Here is a 19,670-nt window from a genome sequence, read left to right as displayed (position 1 = left end):
CTTCCCAGTTTCATGTCACAGAGTATGCGACTGTAGGGACACATACTTGCTATTGACCAGGGCCATCCAATGGGTTTTTCCATTTTTTTTCTTGAAAACATTCATTACTTAATCCAGGAGTCTCAACCTTGGCACTATTGATAGTTTGGGACAGAGAGTCCTTTGCTGTGGGGGGCAGTCCTGATGAGCACTGCTGGATGTTTAGCAGCATCCCTGGCCTCTACCCACTGGATGCTAGTGGCAAACCCCACTCCTCCCTTGTCAATGCCTCCAGACACTGCCAAACAAACGTCCAAATGTCCCCTGGGTGGGTGGGTGGGTGGGAGATCTTCCCAGTTGAGAACCACTGACCTAGCCTATCTGAATGAGGCATCACAGAGGGGGTACCCAGGGAGTACGTAAACAGTGCCCTCCCCAGGTGGAATCTGCAAGTGTCACCTGCTGGCTTATGCTAATACCAACCAATAAGGTTCAGCGTAGTGTATTTATTCATATCATTTTCACAAATACATACTTTAATACATCATTTGATTAAAATAGCTGAAACTCACTAGCATTAACCATACTGTGGTTGCTAAATTAATTTAGGACATCATTTAAGAAGTCAATACCCATGACACAGTTCTGTGCATTGACTAGTAACCTTCAACTTTCTATCAACTCCCTCTGATTTTTCCATCCTCCCCAAAGGCCATCTTGGTGGTTGACCCTCCATCACACTTATTCGCTCTTTGGCCAAGAACTTCTGAGGTGTTTCTCTGTGGTGGTCTTTGCTTCTTCATACCCTATCTAAGCCAGCTAGAGAACCAAAACTAAATACTTTTGTATTTGCCCCATAAAATAATTTGCTTTTACCTAATTGTGAAGCAGTTAGGTTTTAGCAACTTCTACAGTGGAAAAGAGACCAGTAAAGTATCTGCGAGGCCACTTACTGCAGAGGGGAGAGCTCAGCTAGAGAGAGGAAGCCTTAGTTCTTGGCCCAGTGGCCCCAGCATCACTGGGACCTTGGGGGAAGTTACTTCATCTCTGAACCTCACTCTCCACAGAAGTCAAAGAGAAAGTTGGATTAGATGGTATCTAAGGTTCCTTCCAACCTGCAGATTTTGTGCAGGGGAAAAAAGGCTACTCTGGCTTTTATCCTTCTCTTTCTAAAACTTTCTTGCCCCAAGGTCTGTGGATGAATGAGAGGGAATGTAGCTTTGCTGGCCCCTCCTCAGAAAATCTCACACTGACAAGCTGGGAATGAATGAGATGAGCATTACAGTGCAGAGCATCCCTTTAAACCTTATTTATTTGCATTGATCCATCAAGCTATGAGATAGCTCACATGTACTAGTGCACACAGCTCTGATTATCAGGAATTTGGCCGAAAGGAGCTGCCTCTGTCCCTGCAAATAAAATTTCAACTCAACATGAAGGACTCCTTTTTAAGCCTCCTCCCAATCTTCATCAGCATCCCTCTTCCCCAAGAAAAAAACCCCAGAATTGTTCAATGTTGTGGGATTTTTATTTTTTTATTTTTATTTTTATTGGTGGGGACTGTCTAGAGGCAGTAGTCATTTACCACCCTATATGGAAGTGCTTTTGTGTTTTAAACATTGGGACAGCCACACTGGAGTGGACCGGGTGCATGTCAGCACTGGATATACCAGAGGATGTGTGAGGAGAAAGGAGTAACTCAAGGTCTGCTTCTACAGAAGCTCTAGGGGGCAATGCCATTAATGATCTGTGTATGCCCTGGCAAACTGGTTCCCTTCCTTGGGACAGGGGCAGGGGAATATCTCCACCATTTGGGGGCAACACAGATCTCATTCTCTGTCTTAATAAAGGCATCATCGAACAAGACTCTATACATTTTATAAACAGTCTTCGACCTAAAACTTAGCTTACTGACCTAGGGCAAATGAAAGAGAGGTCCAGAACCTAAAAATTGAATCGTCAATTGCCAAGAAATCAGACAGACAGGGTGTTCTTTTTATAGCTATCAAACTCAAGAAAACTAACCTGTGACAAACTAACAGAACTAAATATGTGCAGGGAAAAAGGTTTGCTTCTCAAATATTATGGCAAAGAATCAAGAATTCCTGGCTGCAGAGAGTTTCCTGTTCGGGAGTGCTAATGACATGAGGCCAATTAGAGGCAGGCTGGCGATGGCTTTGTCTGTGCCCTTCCAGATTCTAGCTGCACACAGGGAGGTCACAGGAAGCTGCTAGAGGCCTCTGCCCCAGGTTGAAGTCACTGAGATGCTTCTGCTCTGTTCATGTTGGGTGCTTCCCCTGCTGCATTTTTATTTTTGGCTCAGGCAATGACCTCAGATATTTCACTAGGACTGAAATTCAGGCTTAGTTTGGTTGGATCTCTGACAAGCGAGAGACAGGCGCACAGAGCAGGGTAGAGCTTTGGCTGATTTCCACTCAGTAGAGCCCACAGCGAAAAGGGTGGGGTGCAGAAATAAGTGCACGTTATCAGGCATGCGAGTGCGGTTTGGTGTATGGCTACTATGTAAGACGCCCCATAGGGTCACCAGATATTATTGGTTTTTCCAAGAAACCATGATGATTATTTAAATCTCTTAGCTAAGGGAGGTAGTTATTGGGGCCTGGTTATTTGAATGTTTTGGGTTGGTGTTTTCTTCTGTTCTTCAGGAAGTGAATGTAAGCAAACAATTTATAATTTGCTTAAATAGGAAATCAGCCAATATCATATACATGATATGTATGATATATACATATATATCATACAGCATATGCCTGTGTATATGTGCTATGTATGTGCTTACATACGTATATGCATGCTGTTTAGAAGAATGCACAGAACATGTTATTAAACATTCAAAGGTAAAATGAATTAAATATGATTTAAACAGATGACAGAACCTAACAGATTCATCCATTTGCGGGAAATAGAGCTAAAATAAAGAAGTGTTAACACATAATTTCAGTAAGAAACTGATTATGGTTGGTGCTGATGGGTGGGGAGGGTCCAAGATTCACGGCTGCTGCCTGGAGCACCACCTCCAGTCAAGCCTTGTGCCAGGAAATCCACACTCTCCAGATGCCCCTATAGTTTGCCCCAGGAGAAGCAGTTGGGAAAGGGAGGAAGAGGCAAAGGGTCTGGTAACGGCTTACAGAACTCTCCCGGCTCCTTGCAGAGCGAGGGGTGAACTGCATTTGGGTCTATCACATTTAGGGTTGTTCACTGTGATTTTTTTTTTTTCTTTTTTTGGCTGGGGGTAGGGAGGTGGGGATTGAAAAGGTATTCATAACGTTTGACTGGAATTATATGAGACTATAAAAGATCCAGCTCCTTTGGCTAAATGTCTGGCAGATTGAGGCATGTATGTGCTAATTTGTAAATCTATTCTAGTAGTTCTGCTTTGTAAAATGCACATACAGTAAAATCAAATTAGATATTTAAATTAGGCAATATCTATATGGCCCTTTGCCCCTATTTTTATATAAATTATCCTTATAATAGCTCTCCAATTTGTTTTCTTTAAATAAGTCCATCAGTCTTCTTTAAATAAGTCCGTCAGTCAGTAAATAGATAAAAATGAAATGAAATACTAAAATAACTGGTGGCTTATCTGGTCCCAGAACTAGTAAATGGTGATCAACTTGGGACTTGATTCCAGTCTTCTGACTTAAATCTGGCCCTCTGTCCCCAGTTACTAGCCACATGGTCCTTTAAGTTATTCAGTATATCCCCATATACCTGCTAAGACTCAAATCTGGGAAGAACAATTGGTATGCCCTGCAATGATCTTTTTATTTACATTTTAATCCCTGCAGTTAATTAAGGAAGGTCCCCCCCCAATTGCAGCCCACAAAGCATTTGGCTTTCACAGGTCTTGCACTCTTAGTTTGTAAACCAAGCTCAGCTAATACGTTTGACAAGTGCTTTACTTAAAATCTTGGCTTTGAAATAGAATGTAAACAAGGGTTAATTAATTCATTTGTCATTTTTGCTATCCTGCTGGGGACAATAACTCACCATTATCTTTAGTGCAAATGCTTCTTGCTAATTTGCAGGTGGTGACAGGACTTCTCAGTAATACTCTATGTATGTAAAATCATAATAGATTTGACCTGAATGAAATAGTTTTTTGGGGATAGGGAAAAACTGGAATTTCTGACACTTCTAAGTTTTTTTTTATTTTTTTTTATTTATTTATTTATTTATTTTTTAAGTTTTTTTTTTAAATGGTTCACCTGGCAGTTAATATCATTCTCAACAGACAAATGTCCATCACTTCTTGGGATTACTTGAGGATTTAAAAATTTTCTATAATATCTGGAAAAAGTTAGAATATATCATAATTGTACCCATTAAAGAACCATAAATAAGAGCAATGGCTTTCTGTAAAAATCTCTAAAGTAGTTCAAAACACCTAAGAGTCCAAGAGATGTTTAGAAATGTCTTGCTACATCTAAGAGAAAGGCAGTAAATATAAGAATTTATTAGGCTAATGCAAATTTTAAAAAATTATCTTGGCTTATATATGGACTTATGTTAATTCACCAGCCTACCTTTATAATGTAAAACTGAAAAATTTAACTGTCAAGTTGTTGAAGTAAACCTCTTTAAAAGAAATAGTAATTTATAACGATGGTATCTAAGCCTCTTGAATGGGATTTACTTGTATTTAACATATTACATTTCAGTTCCTCAAAGCACTAAGACACTTAATGGAACACAAAAGAAACTGTCAAGCACGGGTACATTAGAAAAATGCAGAAAAGTTCAGAAGGTAAATCTAATTTTATAAACAGCATGATTAGTTGCTTAGGAATAAGTTAGTGATGTAAATTTAAAAGGAGAAAGGCATTCAAATAAAAGACCCAAAGTGTTTTGGCATTAATTTACACTGTTCCCCTATTTGTCTCTTCTCACCAATACATTCTCTACTTCTCTACAAGACAGTATTACATCATTTTCTAATACTCAATGTGTTCTAGGTCAATGGTTCTAAAAGTATGGTCCGTGGACTAGCCAAACCAGCATCGCCAGAGAATTTGTTAGAAATGCAAATTACTGGGTTCCATGCCAGACTTACTGAATCATAAACTACAGAGTGGGGCTTGTCAATCTATGTTTTAACAAGCCCTCCAGAGAATTCTGATGAATAAGAAAACTTTGAAAACCAATGCTCTAGGTCAATCATTTCCAAAGACAGCTGGGCGGTCTAATATATTAGACAGGGCTGTTCTAAACACTTAGAACAAAAACATGGACTTTGCAAAATGAAATAGGAAGTGATGTTAATTACTGTTTCTACATAGGGCTTTACATTTCATATCTATTAATATTTTCCCATAGCTGATATGTAAGAATCTCATTTTAGTTTGCTTTCCTTAATTACAATATGGAGTTGTTCTTGTATTTATTGGCCATTTGCATGTTTTTTCTGTATATTGGTTTGTGACCTTTGCCCATTTTCTAATGACTTTTATAGATTTTTTTTATATTTAGGAAATTAATACTTTGTCACATGTGGAAAATATCTCTCCAAGTTTCCTGTTTACATTTGCCTTTATCTATAAAATTTTAGGCATTTAACATTTTAAAGATGTATTTAAAAGCATTTTGCTTTCATGACTTCTGGGTTCATGTCAAGCTTGGAGAGACCTTCCCCACTTTAAGATGACAAAAATATTCACCCATCTTTTCTTCTAGTACTTTATGGGTTTTGTCTTGTTTCATTTTTTTACATTAAAATATTTGATCCAGTTGGAATTTATCTTGATGTAAGATGTATGGTAAAATCCAGCATTATTTTTCTTTCTCCAAATGGCTATCTGATTCCCAGTTCCTTTTCTGGAATGATCCATTTTTGTTTCACTAATTTGCTGTGCTACCTTTATCGTGTGCTAAATTCCCATATTACCTGGGTTTATTTCCATACTTTCTGAAATCCTATTCCACTGATCTATTTTCCTATGCCAACACTATACTGTTTAATAATACATTTGTATATCTGGTAAAAACAGTCTCCTTTCAAGTAAACAACTTTAGAGTTTGTAACCCTAAAGAGTTATAACAGTCTATGTTGGATATATTAGCAAAGTTTACTGCTGCCCATCTTTATGTTAAATGAAAGAATTTGAAATGTAAATAATCAACCAATTAATTAAATTTATATTGTAGTTTTATTTCTTAAGTTTATTTAAAAAGAGATGCACCTGTATAAGCATCTCAGGTGGTCAAGAACCAGTTCTGACTTTAGATGTCTGACTTTTTGAACATCTCAGTTTTTTTTTTCATCTTTATATAGTGTCAAAGGTACTGTTTGACTTTTGGTGGGTTAAATTAACAGACTGTTTACATGTTTATAAAATTAGGAAACACTGTTTAATTGTTCAATAATGTATAAACTTCTAGTAATTAAAATTATCCTAATGTGCTTGAACCAAGCATGTATTGGAAAAATAATGCAATAATGCTTAAAACCTGGTACTATCAACATATAGTAACACTGAATGAGGGAAAAAGGCAAGAACAACAAGACCTGTTTTGCAGCCCCTTTGATTCGGTGAGAACATTATTTGGAACTTTTGCTTCCACTCTGCATATTAGTAAAAGCTGGATGGAACTGATAATCACAGTAATAAAAAGTTATGAATAGTTATGCTCTATACACAAGCAATAAACAGACATGTAAGACACCTGAAAGTCACTAAAAATTTTATTTCTTTCAACACTGCACTGTGTATATTCATAAGACAGGACTAGGGTGAAGGCTAGGTGGTAGTATATCAGCAAAGGAAACTCTCAAAGGGAGCAACGTGTTCCCTCACTGGAGGAAGCCAGTGGTCACTCACTGATTAGCAATGTGCTTGCTAACTAATAAATAAGCCTTTTCTCTTTCATTGCCTCTGGGAGGTGGCTTGGGCAAGCTGTCCAGAACCCTCAGTGAGAAAAACTGAGGTGAGAAACTTTTGTGGGGTTAGGCCCGGAGAAGGGTTAAGTACTGCTCTTAGGTACTTTCTAAGTATTAAGGGTCCCCTGATTAGGTCTCTCTCTTTTAAACAGTGGACCTTACGTACCTCTCAGGAAAGCTGAAAGCAGAGGAAGGGAAAAGTCACCTTGCGTGCTTGCTGCTTTGACATTCACATCACTTGTCCCTAAACCCCTGAATTGGTGCCTATTTCTGATACTGCAGGAGAACCATGCCCCCCCGCCCGCCAGTTTACCTCAGGTCTCACTCTCCCACCCTAAGTCTATCCTTCCTCTCCTTCCCTGCCCCCACCTTGTCTTCCCTACTGCCAAGGAAAATTTGCTTGTTTCTTCATCCTCAATTCTGAAATTTTTCTTTCCAATCATTAATGTAAGCTGCTTTCCCACCTAAGTCTTTTAATTTAAATTTCCTTTCTCCTCACCATCTCTTTCTAGAAAAAAAATGTTAACTCCCCTCGTAAAGAAGAGCTTTAAGATACTTCAACCTCCCCGCTCTCAAGGCCGAACTAGATCTTTTAGTTTAAGTTATATCAGTCCAAGTTAGTGGCTTCTAACGTTTCCAATGCAGTCTTTAAACCAGCCACTGATTCATTATTTGCAAGCTAGTCTACTATGTTACTGGTTTTATAAAAGGCAATCCCCACATTTCTGTTTTTCACATGAATTACCTCTTTTAATGCTCTCTTGCCCTGTTCTCTCATCCACAGGTTACAAACTTCTTTCCATTAATTTCGGTGAGAACACCCATCGCCACTGCCAACCGTCACCAGAAGTAAGTGAAACTAGTTGAGGGTACGTAGTTGTCTTTTACCCTCCTAGGATGCTCTGTGCTTCCCTCAAATTTTAGGCTAGTGCTCTGACAACAGGGTGAGGCAGAAAGGGTACCACACTGGGGTGTGACAGCCTGAATCTCCAGCTAGCTATGGGTGTGGTGTGGTGGGGGACACTGGCTTCCATGGGGGTGTGGAGGAGGTGGGGAAGGGGTGTGTGTTGCAGGACGTGGGGGTGATGGGCAAACGACTGCTAAGCTTCCCGCGTTCTACGCTCTGATATACTTCATTCCAAATACAATAGCAACTTTTGTATAGAGTGTAAACAGCTATGAACTGTGCCTTTATCTCTATTTTAAGTACTCTGAAAGAATCAGGAACCAAACAGATGATTATTAATGGTAGCTATAGATGGCACAGGCAGGTATTTCCTGATGCAGCATTGAGCGGTTTAATATTCAGAATACTGAAGAGGTTTAATAAAGACATGATAATGCACATTAGATACTGAAATAAAAACAAAATGACGACTTAAACAGGTTACTATCTGTACTCCCGTAATTAGTTGGATGAAAAAAGTCTCAAAATATCATAAATATATACTGACAAAACCAAGATACTGTTGTACCTCTTGTAATTCTAAAGCACAAAAACAGTTCATTTCAGAACATATTGCTCAGTCTGAAAAGTCAACATTTTTTGTATGGAAAGGTAAATACTCCTTCTCTTCCCTATTGTGTATTCAGGTTACTTATTTACAGTCCCACGGGGAAGGAAAAAGCTCACACTAAGAAATGACCTAAAAGATGTTTTGAAAATTAAGTTATCCGGGTAGCTTAGCAAAGCTCAAATTTTTTACAGTAAAGTCTCCATTGGGCCAATAAAACACATCTGTCCCTAATATATAACAGAATGTTAGCTATCACTCGATAAAGTCAGGTCTCTTGGTGATGTCTACATTTAAACAGACAATTTCCCTGAAATTAGTTTAAAAGCTATTTAAAATAAAAGAAAATACATTGATAAGTACAGATTTGAAAAACTAAAGTAAACCATCCATTCATGAATTATTTATTGAGCATTCACTATGTGCTGTTCTAGATGTAGAGGATGGAGCACTGAGCAAAACAGAAAAAGTCCATTTCCTCATGGATCTTACATTATTTCAGAATGGTGGACTGAATCAATTTGAATTTATATCTTAATCCCTTTGGGTGAAATGTATCAAAAAATCAGTCAACTTCACTGAAAACGTTATGACAAACCATCAAACAGACTAATACAAAATGCTAAGCAACGGAGCTGAAGTAAAGCTCTTACAAGCTCTTACTTCTTTGGTCAATAAGAGCTTAAAACAGTGTCATACGCCTGATGTGTAGATGGTGGGGCAGCTTGTTAAAGGTCACACAGCAATTTAGTGGCAGAGTTAGGAATGACATCTAGACTTTCGTATTCCCAGTCCAGTGATCTTTCTGTGGACTAGCCTGCCTTTACTTATGGATCTTGGTAATTTTAGAGCCAATTAAATTTTTTTTTTCCTGTAAAAGTACCCATCAGTGGAAGTGTATAGATTAAATACGACTATTTTCCTGGTTCTAATATGATGTGATAAAAAGACTGGATATAAAATTATGTATTTCATACAATCTCGATTTTATTAAAAAACATATGCATACGTATGTATGGAGAATTTTCTTCTTTATACTTTTATGTACTTTATTTAATTTTATTATTTATTTATTTTTTTTACTTTCATATATTTCCAACACTTTCTATAATGAACATCAACTTAGTTTATAATTGGAAAGTTAAAACAAGCGTTAAATAAGTTCTCCCCCTCCAAACCACAAAAAATTAGGTTGTTTGAAACGCTTAGAGATAAAATGATTAACATAACATTAGCCAGACACCTAAGTAGAAACTTGGTAAGAAATGTGTCTGGGGGAGACAACAACCATCTATTCAAGTGACCAAATGGCTTCAAAAACCAATGTCGGCCTCACCAGCTAGGACTGTGTTTATAAATACACAGAATTTATCAAGTGGCTTAATGGCAAAAAGGGTCAGGTCAGCCCTGAGGATTTCACAAAAGTCTTGTGTGTGTTAGCAGACGTTCTGAAACATTTTGACATGTGAATATAGGAGCCACCAGGCCAAGGTAAAATGTTATTTACCAAGTTACTCTTTGACCAAAGTTTAAAAGCCAAAAAAACTAGCATTGCGCTCGAGTTTTTACCAAGGAGAACCTTCACTGACTCAATAAATACATTTAGGAGCAGGCAGTCATGTAGCCTAAGGACAGCTGAATTCCGTCTTGTAAGTCACCCCCTGCTCCTGCCACTCATGAAACCTGTGCGCTCTCTGGGTTTCAGTTTTTCTATGCTAAAAATGTCTAAATGGTCTCCACAGGCCCTTCCGACTTTGTTAGTTTTGATTCTAGAACAGAGGCAGGAGTCTTGCCCTTCACCATCAGAGTTAGAGAACAATGGAGAAAGTTCCTCGATATGCTCCTCTTCAACCCGGGGGCGGGGGGAGAGGGGGAGAGAACACTAAGCAGATGGAAACTACTGGTTCCTCAACAAACACACCTATGAAGAGGAGTCCAAATTCCCTCTAGCTGCTGGGAGGATCCCACACCTCATTACAATACTTGCTGAGTGGCTGCTTCCCAAGAAAAGCCACAGAAAGGAAATATCATTAAAAAAGCGTATACGCATTGAGGGAAGCTGTTCCCTCCCTAAAGCCCAACCTCGCCAAGGCTGTTGTTCTCTATTGTGGAACAGGATGTAACAGGACTGCCAAGCACAGCCCACAAACCTGCTAATTAGGTGCACCGACAGTGTTTGTTTTGGAACCATTTACCAACAGAGGAATGTGTCAGGATGATTAGTGAAAAAAGGGTATGTAATGTATGTGTATTTGAGTCCAGATGAGGGCATAATCCAGGTATTCAGTCTGTTTGTGCAAGGACTCACAGAAATGAAGCCTGAGCAAATAGGAAGCCACAAGGAAAGATCAGCTTCTGGGCAGTTGCTTCTCTCTCCTCCTCTTCTGGAGCTTTCTTCTACTCCCCCAACTCTCACCAAAAAATTCCTGCCTAGACATGAAACTCTCTTTCAAAAACTGACAAACTATTGTATAACTGGCTGCCCAGGAAAATGGAAAAGGCTTTGTAAGGCTGCTGGCAAATCTGGGGTTTAATGATTTTCTAGGCACAGAAGTGGCAACCTTAGGCAAAGCCATCTCCACATTTACCTTCCATGAACAAATCAAAGGAAACTAGGGCAATGGAAAACACAGCTCTTAATGGACTGCTCACGTTGTGCTGGGAATTGTGCATTTCAGCATCTTCTGTGTGAAGAAGTAATTCTATACTTCATAATACGGTTGTTTTTTTTTTCTCTTTTTAAACAAACCTTTTTAAGGTTTGACTACAATTAGTTATTTGAAGCTTCATGTGTACATGAAGCTTAAAGAAGGGCAGAGGTGCCAAGACAAAGCACAAAGTCCACGCCCCAACAAGTTCAGGTCCTCAGGGGCAGGGTGGTATGAATAGCTGTGAGATGCAAAATGACAAAGGCCAATTCCAGAGGTCAAGGTATTGGGAGGAGTCTCCATGCTCTTCAGTACAAGCTAGACATTTCTGGAGTTTGGTCAAGATGGATGAAAGCGATGGGGCTTGAACTGAGTTCTTTGGGAGACCTTTTTTTCTGTAAGCTAACCTGACAAAATAGATTTTAAAAGTGAAAAACAGGACAAGCCCTCTTAGAAACTCACTTGCTATGGGCTTTTCCATGAGGCCAGTGTTCGTTCTCAAAGACAGGTATAGGAAATGTTCTGTGAACGTGTGCAGACTGGATGTGGTGTCAGAGTATGTTAACTCAACTGGTAAGAGTTTGATGTTGATAAATTCAAGGTCCTGTGTGCAACTGTGATTTCTTGGAGAGGAGGAAGTGGTCGACTATTGCATACAAAAGGAAAACTACCAAGTAATGCTCAGTCTGCTTCTCCAAACCCCCAGAGCTTTAAAAAAACCCTGTAACCCTTTTAGAAGAGTAACCACTGAGCTGCAGATGCCCTAACACAGGAAGAACATGTGCTCGGGGATGCCTTCCTAGGGCAAGTGCACGTTGACCTCCATAGGTCAACACTCACGCCAGAGAAATATTTGAAACGACAGGTCAGTTACTTCAACCTTACATATAAATCTGTAGTGTTACTTCAGACTTTTACCATGCTCCTCTATCTTCACAAGTATTTTTTTCCAGATTTATTGAGATATAATTAACATATAACATTGCATTAGTTTTAGGCGTACAGCATGATGATTTGATATATGTACATGTTGCCAAATGAGCGCCACAGTAAGTTTAGTTAACATCCATCACCTCACATAGTCACAAAAGTTTTTTTTCTTGTGATGAGAACTTTTAAGCTATAGTCTCTTAGCAACTTTCAAATATATGATACAGTATTGTTAGCTTTAGTCACCACGTTGCACATTATTCATCTTATAACTTGAAGTCTTTTTGACACCCTTTTTGACACCCTTCACCCATTTTGCCCCTTCCACACCCCCTGCCTCTGGCAACTGCTAATCTGTTCTCTGTATCTATGAGTTTGGTTTTTTTTAGATTCCCCATATAGGTGAAATCATATAATATCTGTTTTCCCTGTCTGATTTATTTCATTTAGTGCAAGTATTTTAAGTTCTCTTAACCAGTTTTTTAAAAAAGCGTTGTCAGTGTTCTTAATGAACGCACATAATATATTTGGGAGAGTTGAACCAAACAGCAAATAGTTATGGAATGCCTACTATATGAAACACACCAAATTCAGTATTAATATATAATCTTCTTATAGCACTCCCACATCTAAATACAGCCCCGAATGGGAGCGGGGTCATAAAGTCTTGAAGTGCAGTGTTTTCCATACTGGAAAACCTGTGGGGATGGCTTGTATATGACCTGAAAAAATCAAGAAGGCTGAATGGATCAGACACAAAGGATGGAACTGATTTATGATAGCTGGTATATTTGCAAGTCCCATGTTAAATGCGTGCTGAGTGTTTTTAAGATGAAGTATTTATGTACTTGTGATCTGGAAACATTTCAAGATTCAGGACTGGCATCTTCACAGAAATGTGTGAAGCAGGATGGTCTCCTTAGCAGCATTATGTCCTTAATAACAAAAGAAGACCAGTGATATGTAGAGATGTTGGAAAGAAAGCTGGATAGGATTTAAAAAAAAACCCAAAAAACTAAGTCCTGGGTCATTCGGTGGATTTATGTGACGTTTTTCCTTTTATATTGATTGTTTTCACTTAATTCTTAGGGCAGTATCAGTCTAATCTTCTGATTTGTAATTCTGAACATTTAGAGCCCTTATTTCTGATTCTCAATCAAGGAGGGCAGGTTTTGTCCTTCCTATTTCCCCAGGATGGGGAATTGGACACTTGTTTTAACAGAATGTTCCTCTCTCCTAGGGCTAAGCTTTCCTTTTAGTCCCCTAAAGGGTAAAGGCTGGATTAGGCTTAAGTAAGGCAGTTTTGTGATTCTGGATCTTCCTATTGTATTTAAAATCTTGCAATTTGGATTTCAGTGTTTTCCTATTTAAAGGAGAGAGGTAGGTATTTAATCTGGAGTTTGCCTTCATAAACCTGATTAAGGCGGGTCTTTAGCTGCACAGGTACCCCTCACGGACCTGGCCTGCCTGGGCTGCTCAGAGGTGGGAGACCTGCTGTGGTCCCCTTTCCCACGCCCCCTCACAACAGCCCCTCGGCCACCTCACGAAAGAAAAGCAGTGCTTTCCCCTCCCCAATTTAACTCTGGCTCACTGCTCCAAGCATAAAAACTTCCAGGTTGGCAAATAAAGGGAAAATTGTAAATAACAATTTTGGGGGAGGCTTCTTTTATTTATTTATTTTTTAAAAAAAATTTTATTTATTTATGGCTGCATTGGGTCTTCGTTGCTGTGCAGGGGCTTTCTTAGTTGTGGCGAGCGGGATCTACTCTTCATTGCGGTGCGTGGGCTTCTCATTGCGGTGGCTTCTCTTGTTGAGGAGCACGGGCTCTAGAGCGCAGGCTCAGTAGTTGTGGCACACGGGCTTAGTTGCTCCACGGCATGTGGGATCTTCCCGGACCAGGGATCGAACCCATGTCCCCTGCATTGGCAGGTGGAATCTTATCTAATGCGCCTCCAGGGAAGTCCGGGGGAGGCTTCTTTAATAGCAGAGGTACATACAACTTTCAAATTTCTTTCAGGGGGTATGCTGCAAAAACAGTTTGAGGACTACAAGTACAAAAAAACCCCAGTGATGTATAATGAAAAAAGCATAGGTTTTGGAGTCAGATATATTTGGGTTCAAGTTTTGGCTTTATCTTTTGGGCCAAGTTAATTGCCTCCTCTGAACCTAGGTTTACTCATTATTAAAATAGATGTAATAATACTCCCTCAGAGGACTAGCATAAGAATTAAATGATGAGACATGTAAGCTGCTGGCACCAGTACTAGTAAATATTAGTGCCAGTCCCCTACAATCCCAGAACATTCTCTCTGTCTGCCAGAGATGGTGTTCTAAAAATTAATACTAGGGCTATATTTCTAAATTATACATTCATGAAGTTTCCTCCTGCATAACAATTCATTTAATAGGAAAAGAAAGTCTCAAGAGTTGACCAATGTTTGCTATGTGGTCATAATCAAATGAGCATGTTAAAACCGAGTGTATTCTAATAGTGAAGTGCATAAATCGGTGCTTTAGAGCTCAACATGGAGCTCTGTCATATGTTTAGAAATTGTGGAACGTCTTTCTACCCACAATATACGTCAGTCCCCTTCTTGGAGCCCCAGGTCCACCCCCTCTACTGTGGCTCCTCCCACACATAACACAACTGCCTACTGGCTTGTCTGTCTCTTACTAGAGACTCTCAACTATTTGCGAGCAAGGAGCATGCCGGGTTCACTGTGTGTCTCTAGAACCCAGCCCAGTGCACAAACATAATATGTTCAATGAATCATTTATTGAAAGAAAGAATAGTTCTAATGCTTGTGGAATGTTCTTTACTGAATTGTAATTATTGCTATTCACATGATATTTGGATCTGAAAGGACATTAAATATAGTTTGGAGGGTGCAGAGGTGCTGAATTTAGCAAGATGGTCAAGGAGGTGCTAACAAATTCACTAAATACTGAATTTCTAGGATTTTTACATACAGATTTTTAAAACGTATTTTATTATGGAAAATTTCAAACATATTCAGAAGTAGAGAGGATAGTATAATAAACCCCTGTGTACCGAGCACCTAGCTCCAACAATTATCTATCCCTTTCATCTATATTTATCGCCTCCCACGATCAGATTATTCTGAAGTAAATCCGATGCATCATTACTTAATCCATAAAGATTTCAATTATGCATAGATTTAAAAATTTATCCCACAATTCAAATTTACTTTTATTTACCCACATTTATTTATTCAGTACATCTTTATAGATATGTTTTAAATCTGCAACTCTATTTCTGACTAAAGTTTTCCTTCAGTAAATCTTTTATTAGTGTTTCTTTTTGTCCTTTTCCATTGATGTGTACAAGCCACTCCCAGTGTTTAACTGGAAACTGAACACGATGGGAAAGCACAACAGGCTCCTGGAAAGTATTATCCACCTGGAATTCCAGGAAGGCAGGTCAGAGCTCCTTCGGACTCAGACATTTGTGCAAGCTTGGAGAACTGCATCTGACCAAGGGAGAAACAGAGCATTCTAACTAGCTACGCATTCTTTCCTACTGGGTAAAGGCCCTATGAGCCCATAGATGTGCTAATGTGGTCGTTTTGCTTGTGAGAATCCAGCACCTCTGATCATGACCACAGATATCTTAGAGGAGGGATCTTTTCCTTCTGAATGTGACTTAGAATCACAAGGGGAGTCTTTGAAGATACAGATTCTGGGGATTTAAAGAAGCCAGGTCTCACAGGAGATTCTGGTGTGCAGTGAGAGGGGAGTACCTCTGTCCCTGCAAAGGACAAGTCCTGGGACTGAGGGCTTTAAAAATGTGTGCATCCCAGCACCCTGATCTTGGTTTCTAATATTCTCTATTAAAAGGAACCAGGGCTCCTTGGAGAGGGCTTCCCTGGTGGCGCAGTGGTTGAGAGTCCGCCTGCCAATGCAGGGGATGCAGGTTTGTGCCCCGGTCCGGGAAGATCCCACATGCTGCAGAGCGGCTGGGCCCGTGAGGCATGGCCGCTGAGCCTGCACGTCTGGAGCCTGTGCTCCACAACGGGAGAGGCCACAACAGTGAGAGGCCCGGCTACCGCAAAAAAAAAAAAAAAAAAAAAAAAAAAAAAAGGAACCAGGGCTCCTTGGAGAAATGGCTGCTTCTAGGATTAGGGCAGGAATTATATAAGATGAGCCTGGAGCATCTGACAGTGCCAGAAAGTAAGGAAATGCTCAAAACCCGAAACCCCATCATCATTGGGATATGCCAAAGGGACACAGGAGCCAACTGAAAGAGTTATTAAATGGCTAAAACCAGAACAGGTTGAGTAACAAAATAAAGTGGTATTGGATTATAACCCAAAGTATAAAATAAATATGCATGAGTCCATACTGACATGAATAAATAATTGAAGAAATAAATAAATGGGGAAGAAACAAATCTCTCTTTTTTTTGTTTTGCGGTACGCGGGCCTCTCACTGTTGTTGCCTCTCCTGTTGCGGAGCACAGGCTCTGGACGCGCAGGCTCAGCGGCCATGACTTGCGGGTCTAGCCGCTCCGCGGCATGTGGGATCTTCCCAGACTGGGGCACGAACCCGTGTCCCCTGCATCGGCAGGCGGACTCTCAACCACTGCGCCACCAGGGAAGCCCCGAAACAAATCTCTTATGCAGAAGAATTCCAAATAATTTTGTACATACTGCACTGACAAAGGGATGGGGTGTAACTCCCCACTGCTTAAGTATAGGCTGAACATACTGACTTCCTTCCAGAAGGAAAGTATGCAAAGGGGATGGAGTGGGTGGCGGGAAGAGGAGTAACTTTAAAGTGGAGACACTTGACACAAAGACTACAGTGATAGGTCACGTCCATAGTACGAACCCATGATATAATATGATGAAAATGACACTGCTGCTGTGTTCTTCCTCCCAGACCCACAGAACCCAGTGTAATCATAAGAAAAACATCAAGTATATCCCAATAGAGGGATTCTACAAAATACCTGACCAGTACCCCTCAAAACTGTCAAGGTCATAAAAACAAAGCCTGAGAAACTGTCACCGCCAAGGAGCCTAGGGTGATGTGACAATTAAATGTAAGGTGATATTCTGGAACAGAAAAGGACACTGGGTAAAAACTAAGGAAACTGGAAAAAAAAAACTATGGACTTTAGCTAATAATAATGTATCAATATTGGTTCATGAATTGTAACAAATGTACCATACTAACATAACTGGGTGTAGGGTATAAAGGAACTCTCTGTACTATCTTTGTGCTTTTTCTGTAAATCTAAAATTGTTCTAATAAAGTTTTTGAAAACTTTTCAGCCTTGCTCTTTGAGTCAAATGTTCAGTTAAATGAATTGTTTTATTTTAATAGATTTTATTTTTTAGGACAGTTTTAGATTTACAGAAAAATTGAGTAGATACTACAGAGTTCCTGTATTAGTACCGCCCCTCCCTGAGTTTTCCGTATTATCAACATCTTGCATTAGTGTGGTATGTCAGTTACAATGAATGAACCAATATTGATATATTAACTGAAGTCTGCAGTTTAAATAAAGGTTCATTGTGTGTTGTACAGCTCTGTGAGTTTTGACAAATGTATGATGTTATGTGTGCACTATCACAGAATCATATAGAATAATCTCACTGCCCTAAAAATTTCCTGTGCTTCAGCTATTTGTCCCTCCCTACCTCCTCTCAAACCCCTGGTAATCACTGATTTTCTTACCATCTGTATAGTTTTGCCTTTTTCAGAACATCACAGATTTGGAATCATAGAGTACGTACCCTTTTCAGATTGGCTTCTTTCACTCAATTATAAGCATTTAAGTTTCCTCCATGTCCTTTTGTGGCATAATAGCTCATTTCTTTTATCCCTGAATAACACTGCACTCTATGCCTATACCACAGTTCATTTATCCATCCACCTGTTAAAGGACAACTTGGTTGTTTCCAGTTTTGGGTGATTAGGAACAAAGCTGCTATAAATACCCATGTGCAGGTTTTTATGTGAATGTAAAGTTATAAACTCATCTGTTACTTGAAGGTATATTGGGTTTTTTAAAAAAATTTACTTTTTTGGGCCTCCCTGGTGGCGCAGTGGTTGGGAGTCTGCCTGCCGATGCAGGGGATACGGGTTCGTGCCCCGGTCTGGGAGGATCCCATATGCCGCGGAGCGGCTGGGCCCGTGAGCCATGGCCGCTGGGCCTGCGCATCCGGAGCCTGTGCTCCGCAACGGGAGAGGCCACAACAGTGAGAGGCCCGCATACCGCAAAAAGAAAAAAAAAAAAATTTACTTTTTTCTATTTTTAACACAGCAGGTTCTGATTAGTTATCTACTTTATACATATTAGTGTATATATGTCAACCCCAATCTCCCAATTCATCCCAACACCCGCTCCCCACCCTGGTCCCCCGCTTTCCTCCCTTAGTGTCCATACGTTTGTTCTCTACATCTGTGTCTATTTCTCCCTTGCAAACTGGTTCATCTGTACCATTTTTCTAGATTCCACATATTTGTGTTAATATACGATATTTGTTTTTCACTTTCTGACTTACTTCACACTGTATGACAGTCTCTGGGTCCATCCATGTCTCTACAAATGACCCAATTTCGTTCCTTTTTATGGCTGAGTAATATTCCATTGTATATATGTACCACATCTTCTTTATCCATTCATCTGTTGATGGGGATTTAGGTGGCTTCCGTGACCTGGCTATTGTAAATACTGCTGCAGTGAACATTGGCGGGCATGTGTCTTTTTGAATTATGTTTTTCTCTGGGTATATGCCCAGTAGTGGGATTGCTGAGTCATATGGTAATTCTATTTTTAGTTTTTTAAGGAACCTCCATACTTTTCTCCACAGTGGCTGTATCAATTTACATTCTCACTAACAGTGCAAGAGGGTTCCCTTTTCTTCACACCCTCTCCAGCATTTCTTATTTGTAGATTTTCTGATGATGCCCATTCTGACTGGGTGAGGTGGTACCTCACTATAGTTTTGATTTGCATTTCTCTAATAATTAGTGAGGTTGAACAGCTTTTTTATGTGCCTCTTGGCCACCTGTATGACTTCTTTGGGAAAATGTCATTTTAGGTCTTCTGTCCATTTTTGGATTGGGTTGTTTGTTTTTTTAATACTGAGCTGTATGAACTATTTATATATTTTGGAGATTAATCCTTTGTCTGTTGATTCATTTGCAAATATTTTCTTCCATTCTGAGGGTTGTCTTTTCATCTTCTTTATGGTTTCCTTTGCTGTGCAAAAGCTTTTGAGTTTCATTAGGCCCCATTTGTTTATTTTGGTTTTTATTTCCATTACTCTATGAGGTGGATCAAAAAAGATCTTGCTGTTATTTATGTCAAAGAGTGTTTTTCCTATGTTTTCCACCAAGAGTTTTATAGTGTCTGGTCTTACATTTAGGTCTTTAATCCATTTTGAGTTTATTTTTGTGTATGGTGTTAGAGAGTTTTCTAATTTCATTCTTTTACATGTAGCTGTCCAGTTTTCCCAGCACCACTTATTGAAGAGGCTGTCTTTTCTCCATTGTATATCCTTGCCTGCTCTGTCATAGACTAGTTGACCATAGGTGTGTGGGTTTATCTCTGGGCTTTCTATCCTGTTCCATTGATCTATATTTCTGTTTTTGTGCCAGTAACATATTGTCTTGATTACTGTAGCTTTGTAGTATAGTCTGAAGTCAGGGAGCCTGATTCCTCC

At 39.6% G+C, this 19,670-nt stretch overlaps 1 protein-coding gene across 7 annotated transcripts in view; it reads right to left on the bottom strand.

Moving 5' to 3' along the window:
* Positions 1-19,670, bottom strand: part of PLEKHM3 (pleckstrin homology domain containing M3) — a 191,335-nt gene that overhangs the window by 8,032 nt on the left and 163,633 nt on the right. The window contains exon 9 of one of the 7 annotated variants that reach the window (XM_082631342.1): positions 15,021-15,464. The exons of the other annotated variants lie outside the window; for them this stretch is intronic. Coding sequence (XP_082487468.1) covers positions 15,416-15,464 — 49 coding nt within the window. The 3' untranslated portion in view covers positions 15,021-15,415. Of the gene's footprint in view, positions 1-15,020; positions 15,465-19,670 lie in introns of those variants that run through there. 7 annotated transcript variants of the gene reach the window in all.

The sequence above is a fragment of the Mesoplodon mirus genome, assembly GCF_964341445.2.
Source record: "Mesoplodon mirus genome assembly, chromosome: 8".
NCBI classification, from domain to species: Eukaryota; Metazoa; Chordata; class Mammalia; order Artiodactyla; family Ziphiidae; genus Mesoplodon; species Mesoplodon mirus.
Note: the sequence above shows the minus strand (reverse complement) of the source record. Positions and strands in the feature narration are given on the sequence as shown.